The 19,224-nt window shown below is 41.0% G+C and overlaps 1 protein-coding gene across 7 annotated transcripts in view; it reads left to right on the forward strand.

The window, feature by feature from the left end:
• Positions 1-19,224, forward strand: part of arap2 (ArfGAP with RhoGAP domain, ankyrin repeat and PH domain 2) — a 304,016-nt gene that overhangs the window by 71,600 nt on the left and 213,192 nt on the right. For 5 of the 7 annotated variants that reach the window (XM_043693442.1, XM_043693425.1, XM_043693434.1 and 2 more), the window contains exons 4-6: positions 4,518-4,591; positions 8,713-8,810; positions 17,255-17,608. In XM_043693442.1, the coding sequence (XP_043549377.1) occupies positions 4,518-4,591; positions 8,713-8,810; positions 17,255-17,608 (526 nt within the window). The remainder of the gene's footprint in view (positions 1-4,517; positions 4,592-8,712; positions 8,811-17,254; positions 17,609-19,224) is intronic. The other 2 variants (XM_043693406.1, XM_043693397.1) reach the window with 2 other exon arrangements.

The following is a 19,224-nucleotide window of genomic DNA, read 5'->3' on the forward strand; positions in this document are numbered from 1 at the left end:
TCTGGTGTGGGTGTGGAGCTGGGAGTGGGGTCGGAGCCAGTACCTGGAGTGGGTGTGATGGTGGGGGGAATGGGGGTAGAGTCATGAGTAGGGGTAGTGTTCCCCTTGGGGTTCTGGGGGGTGGGGATAGTGACAGTGGGGTCTGTGGGGGGCGTGTCAGCAGAATGCAGGTGAGTGGCGCTGGTAGGGTCGGACGTGGTGGCAGACACGGCAGTAGGGGTGGTGGAAGTCACTGAGCGTGTGGCATCAGCGATGATGTGAGGGGCGGAAGTGGCTGTGGGAGTGGCCATGAAGGGGGCAGAAGTGACATCATCAATCAGCATGGGGGTGGTAGCTGCATCAGCCGCATGGCTAATGGTGTTTCCGAGGCCAGGGGAATCTTCTGGAATGTTTGAGGAGCGCTGGGTATGGAGGTGGGTAGATAAAAGTTTGTTGTACTTACAGTTTTTGATGTTTGAGATGGAATTGAAATACTGTTTGTTGAGAGTATGGATTCTCCTGAGGATGTAGTACAGAGTGGCCTAAATAATGCAGCCTATATCTTGCGGCCTTGAACCCTTTGTTCAGACCCACTGCCCAGGGGAACATCATTCTTGCATCTAATCTGTCTGGTTCCAGGCTGAATTGGATATTCTTCAACAAAATCCATTCTCATTCTTCAAAACACCAGTAAACACAGGTCAAGTCGACAGAGTCTTGCCTCATGTGAAAAGCCTATCGTCCCTGAAATCAGTTTGGCAAAACTTGCTGCATTCCCTTGATGGGAAGTAGTTCCATTATTAGATAAGGAGATCAAAACTGCTCTCGGTATGGTCTCACTAAGGTCTTGTCTTGCTGCAGCCATACATTCTGTCTCCTGTACTCAAACTCTCTTACAATGAAAGCCAACATTTCACTTGCCTTTGTTTGTTGCACTTGCATGCTTACTTTCAGTGACTGGTGTACCAGTACACCTGGGTCCTATGTATGTCATCATTTCCAAGTTTACCACCATTTATATAATTCATACTAATCCACACTACACTCCAACTGTCATGCATTTGCCCACTCACTCAATTTATCTAAATCACCTTGGAGCCTCTACCACACAGTGAGGTGAAGACCAAGTCACAGAATATACTTTAAGGAACAAAGAAATTTCTAGCTACTAAAGACATTATGGAGTATAGAGAGAGAGGGTAAGTATGTCGTTGAGACAGATATATTGAATGATGGAGCAGGCTCAATGGGGAAAATGGCCTACTTTCATTCGTATTTTCTATTTTTTAAAATAATCTCTTAGTGGCAAAATCATTTTAGTCTATCCTCAGGAACAGCCATTCTGAGTCAGAATGGATGATATGTTTTACTCATGCTAGTTTTTATAAATCAGTTTAGTCTAAGTGTGGTATAATCCCAGGCTTTTGATGAAATCCATTAAAAAGAAAATCAGGTTCAAAGTTGTGCTTTGGAGATAGCTAATTTCATGCAATCTAATAGTTGAATTTACAGGCCAAGATACTAGTACAGTAAAACCTAGCTTGATGGACCTTTGTGTCAACATCTGTTTGAGAAGTACATGCCTTAGTGTTTTGAAGGTTTTAAAATTAGTGTACATTATACTCCATTATACATTATATTCCCTTCATCAATCTGTTTTTCATAATATGTTCACTTCTCAAGGTTGCTGTCTGTAATGAGTTCAGTCTCAGCAGACCTGTGTTTAGACGTGGTGAATTCTTAACTGTTAGTAATGATTCTTTTTTTTTTAAAGACATCAATTCCTATCTTTCCAATGGCCTTCATGTAATCAGCACAACACAAGCTGCAAATTTCTGTTTTGAATGATTTATGCTTGAAGTTTCTAACCAGTTAACATAACATTTGAACCATCTTAGTGTACTGGCATTTTTAGACAGTACAATAGTTGCTATAATGGGCACATCATGGGCGGCACGGTGGCACAGTGGTTAGCATTGCTGCCTCACAGCGCCAGAGACCTGGGTTCATTTCCCGCCTCAGGCGACTGACTGTGTGAAGTTTGCACATTCTCCCCATATCTGCGTGGGTTTCCTCTGGGTGCTCCGATTTCCTCCCACAGTCCAAAGATGTGCAGGTCAGGTGAATTGGCCATGCTAAATTGCCCGTAGTGTTAGGTGAAGGGGTAAATGTAGGGGTATGGGTGGGTTGCGCTTCGACGGGTCGGTATGGACTTGTTGGGCCAAAGGGCCTGTTTCCACACTGTAAATAATCTAAAAAAAATCATCCTAGTGAGACACAGTGGAAGCTTCAAAAGAACATAGAGGTGGATTGGGTGGACACGTTGCAGATGAAATTCAATACAGAGAAATGTGAAGTGACTCATGTTGGTCAGAAGAACAATGAGAGACAATATAACACACAGTGTACAATTCTAAAGAGTGTACAGAAGCAGACAGAGCTGGGTTCAGACATCCATATGTCTTTAAAAGTGGCAGGGCAAGTTGAGAGCATGGTTAATAAAATGCATAATATGCTGGGCTTTATTTATAGGGGCATAGAGTACAGGAGCAAGGGGGCTAAGTTAAACTTCGAGGACACACTGGTTTAGCCTCAGCTGGACTAATGGGCAGTGTGGGGATCATGCAGTAAACAATATGTGGATATGGAGCCCAGAGAGAGAAAGGTCAGCACTTGGACAAACAAAGGAATGGGTGATGGTCAGTCTGGGAGAATCAATAGCTGCTAATGAGGACCATTAGTAAATGACAATAGGTTGTGTATGGTAACAGCCCATGTCTTGGCGAGGCCTGGTGTTGGGGGGTGGGGGGGAGGGGGGGGCACTGTTGGGGTAAGGATATAGAAAAAGGTGCTCAGGCTCAAATTATTGAACTCAATATTGAATCCCGAAAGTTGCAGGGTTCCCAAGCAGAAAATGGGATGCTGTTCTTCCAGCTGAGCTTTGCTGGAGCACTGCAGCAAGCCTGAGACAGAAGTTGACCAGGGAACAGGGTGCTGTGTTGAAATGGAATACACTGTGTTCCCTGGCCAACATCTCTGTCTTGAACATCCATCTTGCCTAACATCCAGATAATCGCAGGATAAGCCAGAACTTGAATATTGCTGAAAAGAATGACATGTTGTGAAAGAAGTTTGTCTTGCATGCAGTTTTGCATCTCAAGACTGCAACCTTGAGAAGTGAAAATATTATGAAAAGTCTTGGCTGTTTTACTGGTGGGGAGTAGCATGCATTATTCTCAGGTTACAGTTTCCACTTGCTCACAACTTTTATTGAAATTTGGTCTGTCTGTCCATCAGATATATGCACCCAGCATCCACTGCTGTATTTCCTTTTATAGAGTCAGAGTCATATTGAATTTAATTTGCTTGATTTTGACATTTTGAATCCAGTAGCCAACACTAACGAAAACAGAGGATGAAATGTGAAGGGTGATAGTGGGGTGACCTCAGTTCCCAGATCTAGGGAATGCGAGTATTCTCAATTCTGAGCATTATTCAGTGATTCTCTGCAGGCTTGTATAAGTCTTTTGAAAGCAGAATAATCCTAATTGTAATATTAATATGATTGACCAATCAATGCCTACCACTTAGTCTCTTGTGAACCAGTTCAGGTACTGGAGACAGAGAGGCACTCAGTGAAACTACACCTGACCATGAATCAGCAAAAATAGGAAGAGAGAGCTTGGCTAATTTACTCTGTATTTGTGATTCTGTTGAGACACTGTATGTATACTATTGTGTATTAACTGTTCAAGAAATGATCGTACTGAATACCTTTGTGCATAACATTTGAACTTCAGAATTCATATTCTTGAATTGGGTCCTTTGTTTACATGGTGTCTCCTACACCAATTAAGTTTTTGGACCATCAGTTTTAAATCAACTGCAAATCACTAGAGTAATTTTTAATTTATCTTTCATGCATTCATTTCCAGTATAAATTCCTTTCACTGATGTTTCCCTTGTCTGTTTTCATCAACATAGTGGTGTACGTGGTGCTTTTTAGCTTATTTAGGATGCAGACGATGTAGCTGAGACTGCAACTTCCCTGCATCTCTCGACAATTGTCAATGTGTTTTTCGACATTTGATTAATGAATTGCCATTTCTGCTGCTAGTCGACGCCAAAATGCTTTAAGTGCAGATTTTTGGTTGTCATGACAGTATGAATGTGAACTGGTCCTATTTAATGTCCGAACAGCTTTAAAACAAATCTCAAACTTCAATATGTTAATATATTTTACAGGTGCAAGTATAGAGTTGATGTGTTAATATCCAGAATCTAGGCGAATTTCTTAAACGACTTGAATTTTGTTTACAGATTTAAAAGTATGTTCCCACTACATTGTTTCCTCCTTATTCTCTGCTTTTATTAACTGCTTTTCCCATATTGGTTTTACCGTCATTATCATTATTTTCAAATCGTAACTTCAATAATTACTATTGATTTTTCAATGTAGAGGTTATTACTCAAGTTATGACTTTAAGTATCGAGGGTTAATTAATCATAAATATTTCATTCTTCCCTCTTCTGAACAGCAGATGAAAATAAACCATCTCCTATCACCCCATATGGGGAAATGTACCTATACCATAGTCCGGAAGATGATCAGGTGAGTTTAAACCAGTAAAACAAAAATGTATTTAAAATGTGAGTAACTGAATGACTCCTACATGTGTCATCTTGTTAAAGTTCCTGCACAACGGCGCGTTCTATGTGGGGAGGCTGTTAAACTTTAATTTAAAGTTGATATATTTTTCATTAGATGATCAGTATGATTGTACTTCGAAAGTAAAGCAAGCCAGGAGAATAAGCTTTGGTACCTTTGTCACATAAATTATTAGGGAATTGGTTACTCAAACTCAATCCTTTAAATGTCTTTAAATTGATGGAAGTGCTTTTGATAATACATTACGCATTATCTCTGATCACCACGGCTTAATTTAAACTATCCAGGGACTTTGTTGACCAGGTTTTTTTATTTAATTTGGTAAAGTCTTGAATTTGTCAAAATTCAATTGTCAAGAGTTCCCCGACTGTAACCAGCATGTTCCTACAAGTAGGCAGGATTAAATGTCTGCGCCTTGCCCAGTGATCTCTGATCAATCAATCAAATGTACGTGGGAGTAGAAGCTATTTTACTGGCTGACTTCATTGTCAACTATAAAAACAAAGCCTGCATTAACATTTATTGGCTAGGGGACCAGAGTCACTGGCAGTCAGTAAGTTTGTTGGCATTGTTTTGGCAATTTAATTTAAAGATGGTGTGGGCGGCACGGCGGCACAGTGGTTAGCACTGCTGCCTCACAGCGCCAGAGACCCGGGTTCAATTCCCGCCTCAGGCGACCGACTGTGTGGAGTTTGCACATTCTCCCCGTGTCTGCGTGGGTTTTCTCCGGGTGCTCCGGTTTCCTCCCACACTCCAAAAATGTGCAGGTTAGGTGAATTGGCCACGCTAAATTGCCTGTAGTGTTAGGTGCAGGGGTAAATGTAGGGGAATGGGTCTGGGTGTGTGCGCTTCGGCGGGTTGGTGTGGACTTGTTGGGCCGAAGGGCCTGTTTCCACACTGTAAGTAATCTAATCTACAGAATCCATCCAGTAGGCCTCAGACTTGTGAAGAATCTATTCGGTGACCTATGTGGTATTTGCACGGAACGTTGTAAATCATCCTTAGCATTGTCAAACCAAGAAGTTATACAAATGAATAATGGAATTACCATCACAACTTGGAAAGCACTCAGTTATAAGTTATTCTGCTGCAGTAAGAATACATTATTTCATATGTATAGTAGAATTGATGACTGCTAGATTGCGAAAATAGTAGATCTGCCTTAAAAGTTTACTTGAGTACAGAGGTGCTAGTCCCTCCAATAAGTAGTCAAATAGACATACAGCTTGGAAACAGACCCTTCGGTCCAACTGGTCTGTGTTGAGCATAATACCAAACTAAATTAGTACCACCGGCTGCTACTGGACTATGTCCCTCCAACCCTTTCCTATTCATGAACTTATCCAAATGTCTTTTAAGATTGTAGAATCTTCTGTTGGAATGTATTTACATTGTCCAATGTCTAACTGTGCAGTGGTGTGACTGGGTTGCAATAATACTGTGTGATCTAAACTGGACATTCCTACAATTTATTGTGCCTTCATGTGTGCCTCTGCAATAGTTTTAAAGGCAGATCAGGAAACCTTTCAAGACAAGGCCCGATACAACTCATTATGCAGTTTATTTCATTGCAAGTGAATACATAAAACAGGAGTTAAAATTTAACACACTTAGTTCAGTCAGTCTTTTAGCAATTATGCAATTTTGGAACTTTATAAAATGAGAAATGTAATATGTTTCCTCACATCATAGATTCATTTTGTTTGAGTTAACTACATAAACTATTACCACCCTCCATACAATACCTATGTTTGTGAGAAGATTCGTAGCTCGGGGGCTCATTGTTGTGGTTCTGTTCGCCGAGCTGGGAATTTGTGTTGCAGACGTTTCGTCCCCTGTCTAGGTGACATCCTCAGTGCTTGGGAGCCTCCTGTGAAGCGCTTCTGTGATGTTTCCTCCAGCATTTACAGTGGTTTGTCTCTGCCACTTCCGGTTCTCAGTTCCAGCTGTCTGTGGCCGGTATATTGGGTCCAGGTCGATGTGTTGGTTGATAGAATCTGTGAATGAGTGCCATGCCTCTAGGAATTCCCTGGCTGTTCTTTGTTTGGCTTGTCCTATAATAGTAGTGTTGTCCCAGTCAAACTCATGTTGCTTGTCATCTGCGTGTGTGTCTACTATGGATAGCTGGTCGTGTCGTTTCATGGCTAGTTGGCGCTCATGGATACGGATCGTTAGCTGTCTTCCTGTTTGTCCTGTGTAGTGTTTTGTGCAGTCCTTGCATGGGATTTTGTACACTACGTTGGTTTTGCTCATGCTGGGTATCAGGTCCTTTGTCCTGGTGAGTTGTTGTCTGAGAGTGGCTGTTGGTTTGTGTGCTGTTATGAGTCCTAGTGGTCGTAGTATTCTGGCTGTCAGTTCAGAAATGTTCTTGATGTATGGTAATGTGGCTAGTCCTTTGGGTTGTGGCATGTCCTCATTCCGTTGTCTTTCCCTTAGGCATCTGTTGATGAAATTGCAATTTCATCAACAGATGCCTAAGGGAAAGACAATGGAATGAGGACATAAGACATTGGAGTGGAAGTAAGGCCATTCGGCCCATCGAGTCCACTCCGCCATTCAATCATGGCTGATGGGCATTTCAACTCCACTTACCCGCATTCTCCCCGTAGCCCTTAATTCCTTGTGACATCAAGAATTTATCAATCTCTGCCTTGAAGACATTTAGCATCCCGGCCTCCACTGCACACTGCGGCAATGAATTCCACAGGTCCACCACTCTCTACCTGAAGAAATGTCTCCGCATTTCTGTTCTGAATTTACCCCCTCTAATTCTAAGGCTGTGTCCACGGGTCCTAGTCTCCTCGCCTAACGGAAACAATTTCCTAGCTTCCACCCTTTCCAAGCCATGTATTATATTGTAAGTTTCTATTAGATCTCCCCTTAATCTTCTAAACTCCAATGAATACAATCCTGGATTCTCAGCCGTTCCTCGTATGTTAGACCTACCATTCCAGGGATCATCCGTGTGAATCTCCGCTGGACACGCTCCAGTGCCAATATGTCCTTCCTGAGGTGTGGGGACCAAAACTGGACACAGTACTCCAAATGGGGAGCTCCTAACCAGAGCTTTATAAAGTCTCAGTGGCACAATGGTGCTTTTATATTCCAACCCTCTTGAGATAAAGGACATTCCACAACCCAAAGGACTAGCCACGTTACCATACATCAAGAACATTTCTGAACTGACAGCCAGACTACTACGACCACTGGGACTCATAACAGCACACAAACCAACAGCCACTCTCAGACAACAACTCACCAGGACAAAGGACCTGATACCCAGCATGAGCAAAGCCAACGTAGTGTACAAAATCCCATGCAAGGACTGCACAAAACACTACACAGGACAAACAGGAAGACAGCTAACGATCGGTATCCATGAACACCAACTAGCCATGAAACGACACGAACAGCTATCCTTAGTAGCCACACACGCAGATGACAAGAAACGTGAATTTGACTGGGACAACACTACTATTATAGGACAAGCCAAACAAAGAACAGCCAGGGAATTTCTAGAGGCATGGCACTCATCCACAGATTCTATCAACCAACACATCGACCTGGACCCAATATACCGGCAACAGACAGCAGGAACTGAGAACCGGAAGTGGCAGAGACAAACCACTATAAATGCCGGAGGAAACATCACAGAAGCGCTTCACAGGAGGCTCCCAAGCACTGAGGATGTCACCTAGACAGGGGACAAAATGTTCGCAATGCAAATTCCCAGCTCGGCGAACAGAACCACAACATACAATACCTACTTTTGTAATGATCAGCTTATATCTGAGGTTTGTTGTGATTACATCATAGACTTACAAAGAAGACAGACCTGATGATCTGTACTTTATGGATTGAACTGATGGTAGCAGAAGGGGACCTGAAATTGGGGCAAGAAAAGCCAAAATATTTAGTAGAGAAATACTCTGGCATAGACATGTTTGACCAATTAACTGTTTCTGCAAATATTTATTAGTTAATGTTTTAAAATTCATGCTTAATTATTCTTTCAATTGCTAAAATATGTAATTTCTGTAATTGTTTGGATTTTTTTTAAAAAGAAAATTCTTTCTCAGGAGATTTTAAACAGACATCTTCTGCATGGTATTGAAACATCAACAAGAGAAATTAGTGACCAAGAGACAAACAATGAATTAAGGTATTAACAATTCACACAATTTAGCACTTTTCTTTTGTAAAGAATGTTTAATGATTTAAAGTTTAATGATTTAAATAATTTTCTACAAATAACCTTTTATATTATCATGTTTGCTCCCTATACTTATCCGTTTATGTTTGCTATTTTAATGTTAACACTTCCGATCTTCTCAATTTTAAGAAATATTCAAAGTTGGATTCATGGTTGTTATTATGTGACCGTAAATCTTGCATATATTTGATCTCAATATATATCTAAGACTGAGCAAATTCTAAACCCAATTTGTTAAATTACACAGCGGTTACATTTTTATTGAATATGACTCTACAATATCAGATTCTGGGTAATCCAAGATGGAGGACGGGAAAAATTTCTGGCTGTAAGAGCTGCTCTTTTTTTTGAGGTATTTTAGGTGTTGGAGGTGATTTCCTCGAATTCTAGGAGCCACAATTACTGTTTTATATGCTGTTGCATTGTTTTGGAACTTTGGAAAAAAATAGTCAAAACGACAGCAGTTTTAAAAGGGAGAAGAGCAGACAAAGGAAGCACATGGTGATGACAGTGCAGGAAAGAGAGAGAGAGAGAGACAGAGAGAGAGAGAACCTGCAGAGTTACTGCCTTTGCTGTTTGAATTTGTGTATCGCTGGACATCGGAGTGCATCTGGGAAAATTGACAAACAATGAAATTCACAACTAATCTTGGAGGAACTGTTGGGCGAAGTTCACAGCACAGAATCAGATAAGTTCATTGTAGTTTTAAGTCTGTCCAAGAGAAATGCTGCAGTAGTGAGTATAGTGGATTCTTTCTTGATTTATATGTTTTTGGAGAGAAGACTCTTGATTAAACTTAAAATATAAGCCATAACTTATATTTGTAGAGGAATAAGACGGTGTTATTTTCTGGGTCTGTAGATTGTGAAGGAGCAAAAATGGCCTTTGCAGTGAAATGTACTTCTTGTCAAATGTGGGAGTTTAAGGAGAGTTTAAGGGTTACTGCAAATTATATCTGCCATAAATGCTGTTGGATGCGAATCTTATCAGACCGAGTGGATCGGTTGGAGAGAAAGGTAGAAGCGATGAGGAATTTGCAACAGCTACAGTATGTGATGGATGGCAGTTATAGGAAGGGGGGAAAGTCTCAGATACAGTCACAAAGATGGGTTAACTCCAGGAAGGGTAAGAGAGGTAGGCAGCTAGTGCAGGAGTCTTTTGTGGTTATACCCATTTCAAACAGGTATGCTGTTTTGGAAAATGTAGGGGGTGATGGATTCTCAGGGGAACGTAGCATGAACAGCCAAGTTTCTGGTATTGAGACTGGCTCTAATGCAACGAGGGGTACGTCGGTTTCCAAGAGATCGATTATGTTAGGGGATTCTGTACTCCGAGGTACAGACAGACGTTTCTGTGGCCAGCAGAGAAAAAGCAGAATGGTGTGTTGTTTCCCTGGTGCCAGGATCAAGGATGTCTCAGAGAGGGTGCAGAATGTACTCACGGGGGAGAGGGGCGAGCAAGAAGTCATTGTCCACATTGGAACCAATGACATTGGAAGGGAAAAGATTGAGACTCTGAAGGGAGATTACAGAGACTTAGACAGAAATTTAAAAAGGAGGTCTTCAAGGGTAATAATATTTGGATTACTCCCAGTGCTACGAGCTAGTGAGGGCAGGCATAGGAGGGTAGAGCAGATGAATGCATGGCTGAGGAGCTGGTGTATGGAAGAAGGATTCACATTTTTGGATCATTGGAATCTCTTTTGGGGTAGAAGTGACCTGTACAAGAAGGACGGATTGCACCTAAATTAGAAGGGGACTAATATACTGGCAGGGAAATTTGCTAGAACTGGTTGGGAGGATTTAAACTAGTAAGGTGGGGGGTGGGACCCAGGGGGATAGTGAGGAAAGAGATCGATCTGAGACGGGTGCAGCTGAGAACAGAAGTGAGTCAAACAGTCAGGGCAGGTAGGGACAAGGTAGGACTAATAAATTGGACTGCATTTATTTCAATGCAAGGGGCCTAACGGGGAAGGCAGGTGAACTCAGGGCATGGTTAGGAACATGGGACTGGGATATCATAGCAATTACGGAAACATGGCTCAGGGATGGGCAGGGCTGGCAGCTTAATGTTCCAGGTTACAAATGCTACAGAAAGGATAGAAAGGGAGGTAAGAGAGGAGGGGGAGTGGCATTTTTGATAAGGGATAGCATTACAGCTGTGCTGAAGGGAGGATATTCCCGCAAATATATCCAGGGAAGTTATTTGGGTGGAACTGAGAAATGAGAAAGGGATGATCACCTTATTGGGATTGTATTATAGACCCCCCAATAGTCAGAGGGAAATTGAGAAGTAAACGTGTAAGGAGATCTCAGCTATCTGTAAGAGTAATAGAGTAGTTATGGTAGGGGATTTTAACTTTCCAAACATCGACTGGGACTGCCATAGTGTTAAGGGTTTAAATGGAGAGGAATTTGTTAAGTGCGTACAAGACAATTTTCTGATTCAGTATGTGGATGTACCTACTAGGGAAGGTGCAAAACTTGACCTATTCTTGGGAAATAAGGCAGGGCAGGTGACTGAGGTGTCAGTGGGGGAGTACTTTGGGGCCAGCGACCATAATTCTATTCGTTTTAAAATAGTGATGGAAAAGGATAGACTAGATCTTAAAGTTGAAGTTCTAAATTGAAGAAAAGCCAATTTTGACGGTATTAGGCAAGAATTTTCGAAAGCTGATGGGAGGCAGATGTTTGCAGGTAAAGGGATGGCTGGAAAATGAGATAACAAGAATCCAGAGAAAGTATATTCCTGTCAGGGTGAAAGGAAAGGCTGGTAGGTATAGGGAATGCTGGATGACGAAAGAAATTGAGGGTTTGGTTAAGAAAAAGAAGGAAGCATATGTCAGGTATAGACAGGATAGATCGAGTGAATCTTTAGAAGAGTATAAAGAAAGTAGGAGTATACTTAAGACGGAAATCAGGAGGGCAAAATGGGGACATGAGATAGCTTTGGCAAATAGAATTAAGGAGAATCCAAACGGTTTTTACAAATATATTAAAGACAAAAGGGTAACTAGGAAGAGAATAGGGCCCCTCAAAGATCAGCAAGGTGGCCTTTGTGTGGAGCCACAGAAAATAGGGGAGATACTAAATGAATATTTTGCATCAGTATTTACTGTGGAAAAGGATATGCAAGATATAGACTGTAGGGAAATTGATGGTGACATCTTGCAAGATGTCCAGATTACAGAGGAGGAAGTGCTGGATGCCTTGAAATGGTTAAAGGTGGATAAATCCCCAGGACCTGATCAGGTGTTTCCGAGAACTCTGTGGGAAGCTATAGAAGTGATTGCTGGGCCTCTTGCTGAGATATTTGTATCATCGATAGTCACAGGTGAGATGATGGAAGACTGGAGGTTGGCAAACGTGGTGCCACTGTTTAAGAAGGGCGGTAAAGACAAGCCAGGAAGCCAGTGAGCCTGACCTCGGTGGTGGGCAAGTTGTTGGAGGGAATCCTGAGGGACAGGACGTACATGTATTTGGAAAGGCAAGGACTGATTTGAGATAGTCAGTATGGTTATGTGCGTGGGAAATCATGTCTCACAAACTTGATTGAGTTTTTTGAAGAAGTAACAAAGAAGATTGATGAGCCAGAGCAGTAAATGTGATCTATATGGACTTCAGTAAACTGTTCGACAAGGTTCCCCAGGGGAGACTGATTAGCAAGGTTAGATCTCATGGAAAACAGGGAGAACTAGCCATTTGGATACAGAACTGGCTCAAAGGTAGAAGACAGAGGCTGGTGGTGGAGGGTTGTTTTTCAGACTGGAGGCCGGTGACCAGTGGAATGCCACAAGGATCAGTGCTGGGCCCTCTACATTTTGTCATTTACATAAATGATTTGTATTCAAGCAAAAGAGGTACAGTTAGTAAGTTTGCAGATGACACCAAAATTGGAGGTGTAGTGGACAGAGAAGAGGGTTACCTCAGATTACGACAGGATCTGGACCAGTTGGGCCAATGGGCTGAGAAGTGGCAGATGGAGTTTAATTCAGATAAAGGCAAGGTGCTGCATTTTGGGAAAGCAAATCTTAGCAGGACTTATACACTTAATGGTAAGGTCCTAGGGAGTGTTGCTGAACAAAGAGACCTTGGAGTGCAGGTTCATAGCTCCTTGAAAGTGGAGTCGCAGGTGGATAGGATAGTGCAGAAGGCATTTGGTATGCTTTCCTTTCTTGGTCAGAGTTTTGAGTACAGGAATTGGGAGGTCATGTTGCGGCTGTACAGGACATTGGAATATTGCATGCAATTCTAGTCTTCTTCCTATCAGAAAGATGTTGTGAAACTTGAAAGGGTTCAGAAAAAATTTACAAGGATGTTGCTCGGGTTGGAGGATCTGAGCTACAGGGAGAGGCTGAACAGGCTGGGGCTGTTTTCCCTGGAGCGTCGGAGGCTGAGGGGTGATCGTATAGAGGTTTACAAAATTATGAGGGGCATGGATAGGATAAATAGGCAAAGTCTTTTCCGTGGGGTCGGGGAGTCCAGAAATAGAGGGCATAGGTTTAAGGTGAGAGGGGAAAGATATAAAAGAGACCTAAGGGGCAACTTTTTCACGTGGAGGGTGGTACGTGTATGGAATGAGCTGCCAGAGGATGTGGTGGAGGCTGGTACAATTGCAACATTTAAGAGGCATTTGGATGGGTATATGAAGAGGAAGGGTTTGGAGGGATATGGGCTGGGTGCTGGCAGGTGGGACTAGATTGGGTTGGGATATCTGGTTGGCATGGACGGGTTGGACCTAAGGGTCTGTTTCCATGCTGTACATCTCTATGACTCTAATATCAACAAACAAATTAAACAATCCATTCACACCTGAAAGATGTATTTGAAAGAAGGAGAAAATATTGAAAGTGTACATCTGGGCAGTTACATCTTCAAGGAAGGAAAATCAGATTGTGTTTAATTTTTACAGTTTCTTTTGGCTCTGCCAAAGACTCTGCATTCAGATATTGTGCAGTTTGAACAGCATTTTCTTTTTTGTTTGCCTTGGATTTGCTAGTTTTGCAGTAACCTGAGTAAAGCATTATTTAATTAAGGAAATAATAAGGTGACCTTCCTAGGAAGAGCAGTACATGTAAAATACTTCAGGACCGTACGAGATGAAGGTGTAATTATCCACTGCGATGTCAACCAGGAAGCTGTTAACCACTGAGATTGTTGATCAGGAATTGTAAGGAATTCCCTGACTGTAACCATGTATGTTCCTATCAGCAGGCAGGATTAAATGTCTGCTCCTTGCCCCAATGATCTCTGTTCAAACACTAAAATGTACGTGGGAGTGGAAGCTATTTTACTAGCTGATTTCAAATATATGTTTGCTCAATACTTTATTGTGTGTTTAAGACTAGGTTTCCTCCCTTATTTCACTCCTAGTTTATTGAAGATAAGTTGTTCTGATGTAGAAGTATAAACAAACCGCTTTGGTCGCATCACACATTTGCAAAGGAATTCAGTTGTTTACTTTTTTTCACTCATGATTAATTTTCAATATTCCCTTAATGTCCTGCAATATCCAGAACTTTCAATGTTGCAGGATGATTTTGGTGAGCAGAGAGCTTTTCTGAAAGCACCTTGCTACTTGTAGGCTCAGTGTTAGTCATTTGATATTTTTTGATAGGGTAGAGAAAACAATAAGCCTTTGCAAAGCTTGCATGATCACCCTTAGTTTGTTTGGTTGCTTCCTGTGCCCAGAAGAAGGGTGACATTGGTGCTGTGAGTCAACTTCAGTGGCATTTTCAGAATTCTTAATATTAAATTTTTTGATTGGAAAAGGAGAACAGAGCAGTAACTCTGATCTCCATGCCCCCTGAAAATTATTTGGAGCTTTAGCCTGCTGCTTCCTCCACCAGCACCACCTCCACTTCCCAGAAATTTGAGTAATTGTAGTATTTTCCTGTTGACCACTGCTAGCATGATATGGTGTTGGCCATCCCCAGCAGTGTATGGTACAGGATAAACGGTTGCTTGAGAGAATTTACTGCAGTCAATCCTAATTTGTTTTTCCATTTGTCGGGAGCCTATCGAATGATTTGCACAGTGGTGGATGCACTGGTGTAGCATATCTCTAGTTGTTATAAAGAAGGTTTGACGCCTGATAGCAATTAGTGTAACTAATTGTGAGGCATAATTACAGAAACTTAGGGAACTAGTACAGATACATCATCTTTTAATAACTAGAATAGAACTCCCTGTTACCATGCACAGACTGTGTGACATCAACAGGATGGGTATAATCGGTGTAAGATGAAAAATACTTTACGTCTTGTACAATAGAAATGGCATTGAACCCACTGCTATTAAACAAACTATAGCATTTAAAAAATTCCTTCCTATCTGTAGAAGTGTTAAGTGAACTTTAGCCTTGTTATTTTGTTTATAGTACAGTTATTTTAAAAGCAGTTTTAAAGTTTTACCTGTGAATGATTGATTTATTTATTGATACTGAAAAGTTGCCCAACAAAATATATTTTCTTAAATTAAATGTCTTTGGTCAGTCTTTCTGGAAATAACTGTTTTATTCAATAAAATAAAGGCAGATGCTAGATAGCTAAAACAAAACCAAGTGTGGAGAAACTCAGCAGGTCCGGCAGTATCCGTGGAAAGCAAAACAACAATTAATGTTTGAATATGACTCTTTGGGAGTTTATCTGTTACTTTCTCCACAGATCCTGCCAGACCAATTGTGTTTCTCCAGCACCTTGTGGTGTTCGACTGACCTGTCTCATTCTTGGTAAATGAACCTGTTCAAATGGAATTCAGAAGGCTTTTTTTTCCTGAATAGAATCCATAATCCATAGTAGGCTAACTTTTCGTAAAATGAAACTTCGTTTAAGGTAGAGATAGGAATTTTGGTTACGGAGAGCCTTTTGTATAAGTGCTGTTTTTGACATGTTGCATGTTTATTGTGCTATGTGTATGTAAGGTCATGCACTGATGCAATTTCAGTCCTCCTTGTCAATATGTATTTATCAAATGTGCAGCGCAAAAACATACTGTTCTTCCCAATTAGCCTAAGTTGAAGTTTGCCCACCTCCCATTCATACACAAATAAATTGGGAGCTTGAGTAGGTGATCCAGCCCTTCAAACCTGCTTCCCCAATAAATAAGATCACGCTGATCTAATTCAGCTCCATCTTCTTGTCTATCCCCTTTTACCTTTTGATTTCCTTATCATTGAGGCCCTTCATCCAGGTCATTGTTCGTGATAGCAAATAGGAGATGTCAAAGAGGCTGGAAATCAGTAGCTATGTCTTATATAGGAATCTGTACTGTAAGTGTTCTTATTCACGGTACAATCAGTGACAAAACACGTTAGGCAGGCGCTTGAAGAAATGGGAGATAAAGGAGCTTGGCAGGCTTTCATGGCTAGGTCTTCTGTTTGCGAACAGTAGAAACGCTAACACAGCTTGGTTATTTAGAAAGACCTCCTTCTGCCTTTTAATTTAAATGTTAATGATTTTAGTGCTGCTTGGAATCAAGTCATTGATATCATGTTAGACAATTTGCCTGGATTGGATTGAAACATATTGGAAGTAAATTTGTTGACAATTGCATCATCTATTTCTACGTATAACTTTTTGATTTTAGAAATCATTTTGTTTTATGCAGGTAGATACTGTCCAAAAACAATTTAACTGCTGGTTCAGAGACTTGCTACAGTTATTTAAGGCATGTTCTTTAGAAAAAAAAGGTTGAGTCCAGTATTAATTGGACACTGCTGTTGCTGTGCGAAAAATATAGAATGAGGAAATAAAGTAGTGAGTGATATAGTCCTTTGACTCTCAGTAATGTTGGATAAAAACAACTTGAAATGGAGAACAAATTACTGGAAGTACACAACGGCTGAGTTAATGTCTGAAAAGAGAATATTGATTCATTTGTAGATCGCTTGTCTCATCTCCAGATTTAGAGAGAGACATGCATTTGTGTAGTCCTTCTACATTGTTGAATGTCCTGAGGTGCATTCCAGCCTGTCAAATTCTTTTAAGTGCAGTCACTTTTGAAAAACTTCAACAGTGGCAGCTCATCTGCACACAGCAAGCTCCCACAACAAAATGTGACAGTGACTAGATAATCTGTTTTTATGGCCAATTCCCATACTTTTTTTTTCTGCATGGCAATGGGACTTTTATCTGAAAGGGCAGATGGGGAAGCTTAATAGTTGAACAGAAGATGGCACCTCTGGCAGTGCAGCGCTGCACGGCAATGCACAGAGGCTTTAGCTGAGATTGTTGTGCTAAAACACCGCTGGGCACCTGAGAGGCAAGAGTGCTGAGGCAAGATTGACACTGCTTCTTAGTGGGAGATTAGTAGATAACTTTATAAAAGGATAATGATGTAAATATAGTCATTTTTATTCAAGAAGTAAATGACACAGTATTTACTAATTTACAGGACCCACCATGGTGCAAAGTTGTCCGACAATAACAAGGTGGAGCAGTTATCATCACACTCTGACCACCATATAGCAGGCGAAGATCCTGAAATGGAATATTCTACAATCAGCGACAGTACTTGCAAGCAGAAGTTAACTGTTCAGGCGGTTTCTAGAGACTATTGCAAACTTCAAGCACCATCTAAGCAGAGTTTTGTGAAAACAGAGAATTGCTCACTTCTCCCTAATGCCACTGGAGAATCTATCTGTGATGCAGGACGTAATGAGCATGATCCGATATCACCATATGCTTGCTTCTATGGTGTGCCAAAGAAGACAAAGGAAGGTTGGCTGGATAAACTCTCACCGCAGGGGTAGGCACATCCATGATTCATCTCTGTACTTGTTGATTTTAAAAGTTAATTGATTGATTTGTATTCCTTCCAGTTTTATGTCAGAAGGGAAAAAATTGTTTCAGCATTAATGCCAAACATCTATTTTTGATTGTTGATAATTTGACATGTTTCTGTGCACTTCTCAGTAATGAGAAATTGTAATTTTTAGCTATTTTTAAAAAAAATGTTGGTTGTGCTACAGTTTTGATTTTAGTATCAAAAAACAGTTTCGAAATTTGCTGATGACACTACATTAGGGAAGAGTGGCTGGTCAGTTCTTGGGAAAGTGCAGAAAATGACAATGTAACGTTAATAACCTTCCAGAATGGGTGTATCAATTGAAAATTAGTTTTAAATAACTGAGATTTTGCATCTTGATAGGAGGTAAGGAAGTTACATATTATTTGGAAAGAGAGAATTTATATGGAGCCGAGAACTAAAATATTTGAGAGTACAAATTTGTAAATCATGAAAATTTGTGATTATTTTTAAGACAATAAAAAAGACAAAGCAAGCACTATTGCTTAATTCCAGTGAAAAAGATAATTTAAAAAAAAGTTTATTTTAAACTTGATAATGACCATTAATTATAGCACAATTGGACATTATATCCATTTTGTCGCTAATACAATTGGTATAGAGGAACTGGAAAAAGTGAAAAGATAATTCAAATGAACGGTACTGTATCTCTAAGACAATGACTATCAGGGAACCATGCACAGGCTGGTTGTTTCTTTCATTCACTGTGGGTGACCTCAGCATGGTCCTGAACATTTAGATTTTTGACAGTGTGTGTTTTCCCACTTTAGAACAAGAATACAAAACCGTCATTAAAGAATCCAGTAGGGAATATAAAGGAAACTATAAAAAGTTTTAAGAGTAAAATATTCCCAGGCTGATTTTGATTTGATTTATTATTGTCAATTGTACCGAAATATAGTGAAAAGTATTGTTTTGCATGCTAACCAGACAAATCATACCTTACATATGTACATTATGGTAATGGAACAGAATGTAGAATATGCTGTGGTTCTGTTCGCCGTGCTGGAAGTTTTTGTTGCAAATGTTTCGTCCCCTGGCTAGGCGACATCATCAGTGCTTGGGAGCCTCCTGCGAAGCGCTTCTTTGATGTTTCCTCCGGTGTTTATAGTGGTCTGTCCCTGCCGCTTCCGGTTGTCAGTTTCAGCTGTCCGCTGTAGTGGTTGGTATATTGGGTCCAGGTCGATGTGTTTGTTGATGGAGTTTGTGGATGAATGCCATGCCTCTAGGAATTCCCTGGCTGTTCTCTGTCTGGCTTGGCCTATGATAGTAGTGTTGTCCCAGTCAAATTCATGTTGCTTGGTGTCTGCGTGTGTGGCTACCAAGGATAGCTGGTCGTGTCGTTTCGGGGCTAGTTGATGTTCATGTATGCGGATTGATAGCTGTCTTCCTGTTTGTCCTATATAGTGTTTAGTGCAGTCCTTGCATGGGATTTTGTACACTACATTAGTTTTGCTCATGTTGGATATCGGGTCCTTCGTTCTGGTGAGTTGTTGTCTGAGCGCGGCTGTTGGTTTGTGTGCCGTTATGAGTCCTAGGCGTCGCAGTAGTCTGGC

Source organism: Chiloscyllium plagiosum, chromosome 1 (assembly GCF_004010195.1).
Source record: "Chiloscyllium plagiosum isolate BGI_BamShark_2017 chromosome 1, ASM401019v2, whole genome shotgun sequence".
Lineage (NCBI taxonomy): Eukaryota > Metazoa > Chordata > Chondrichthyes > Orectolobiformes > Hemiscylliidae > Chiloscyllium > Chiloscyllium plagiosum.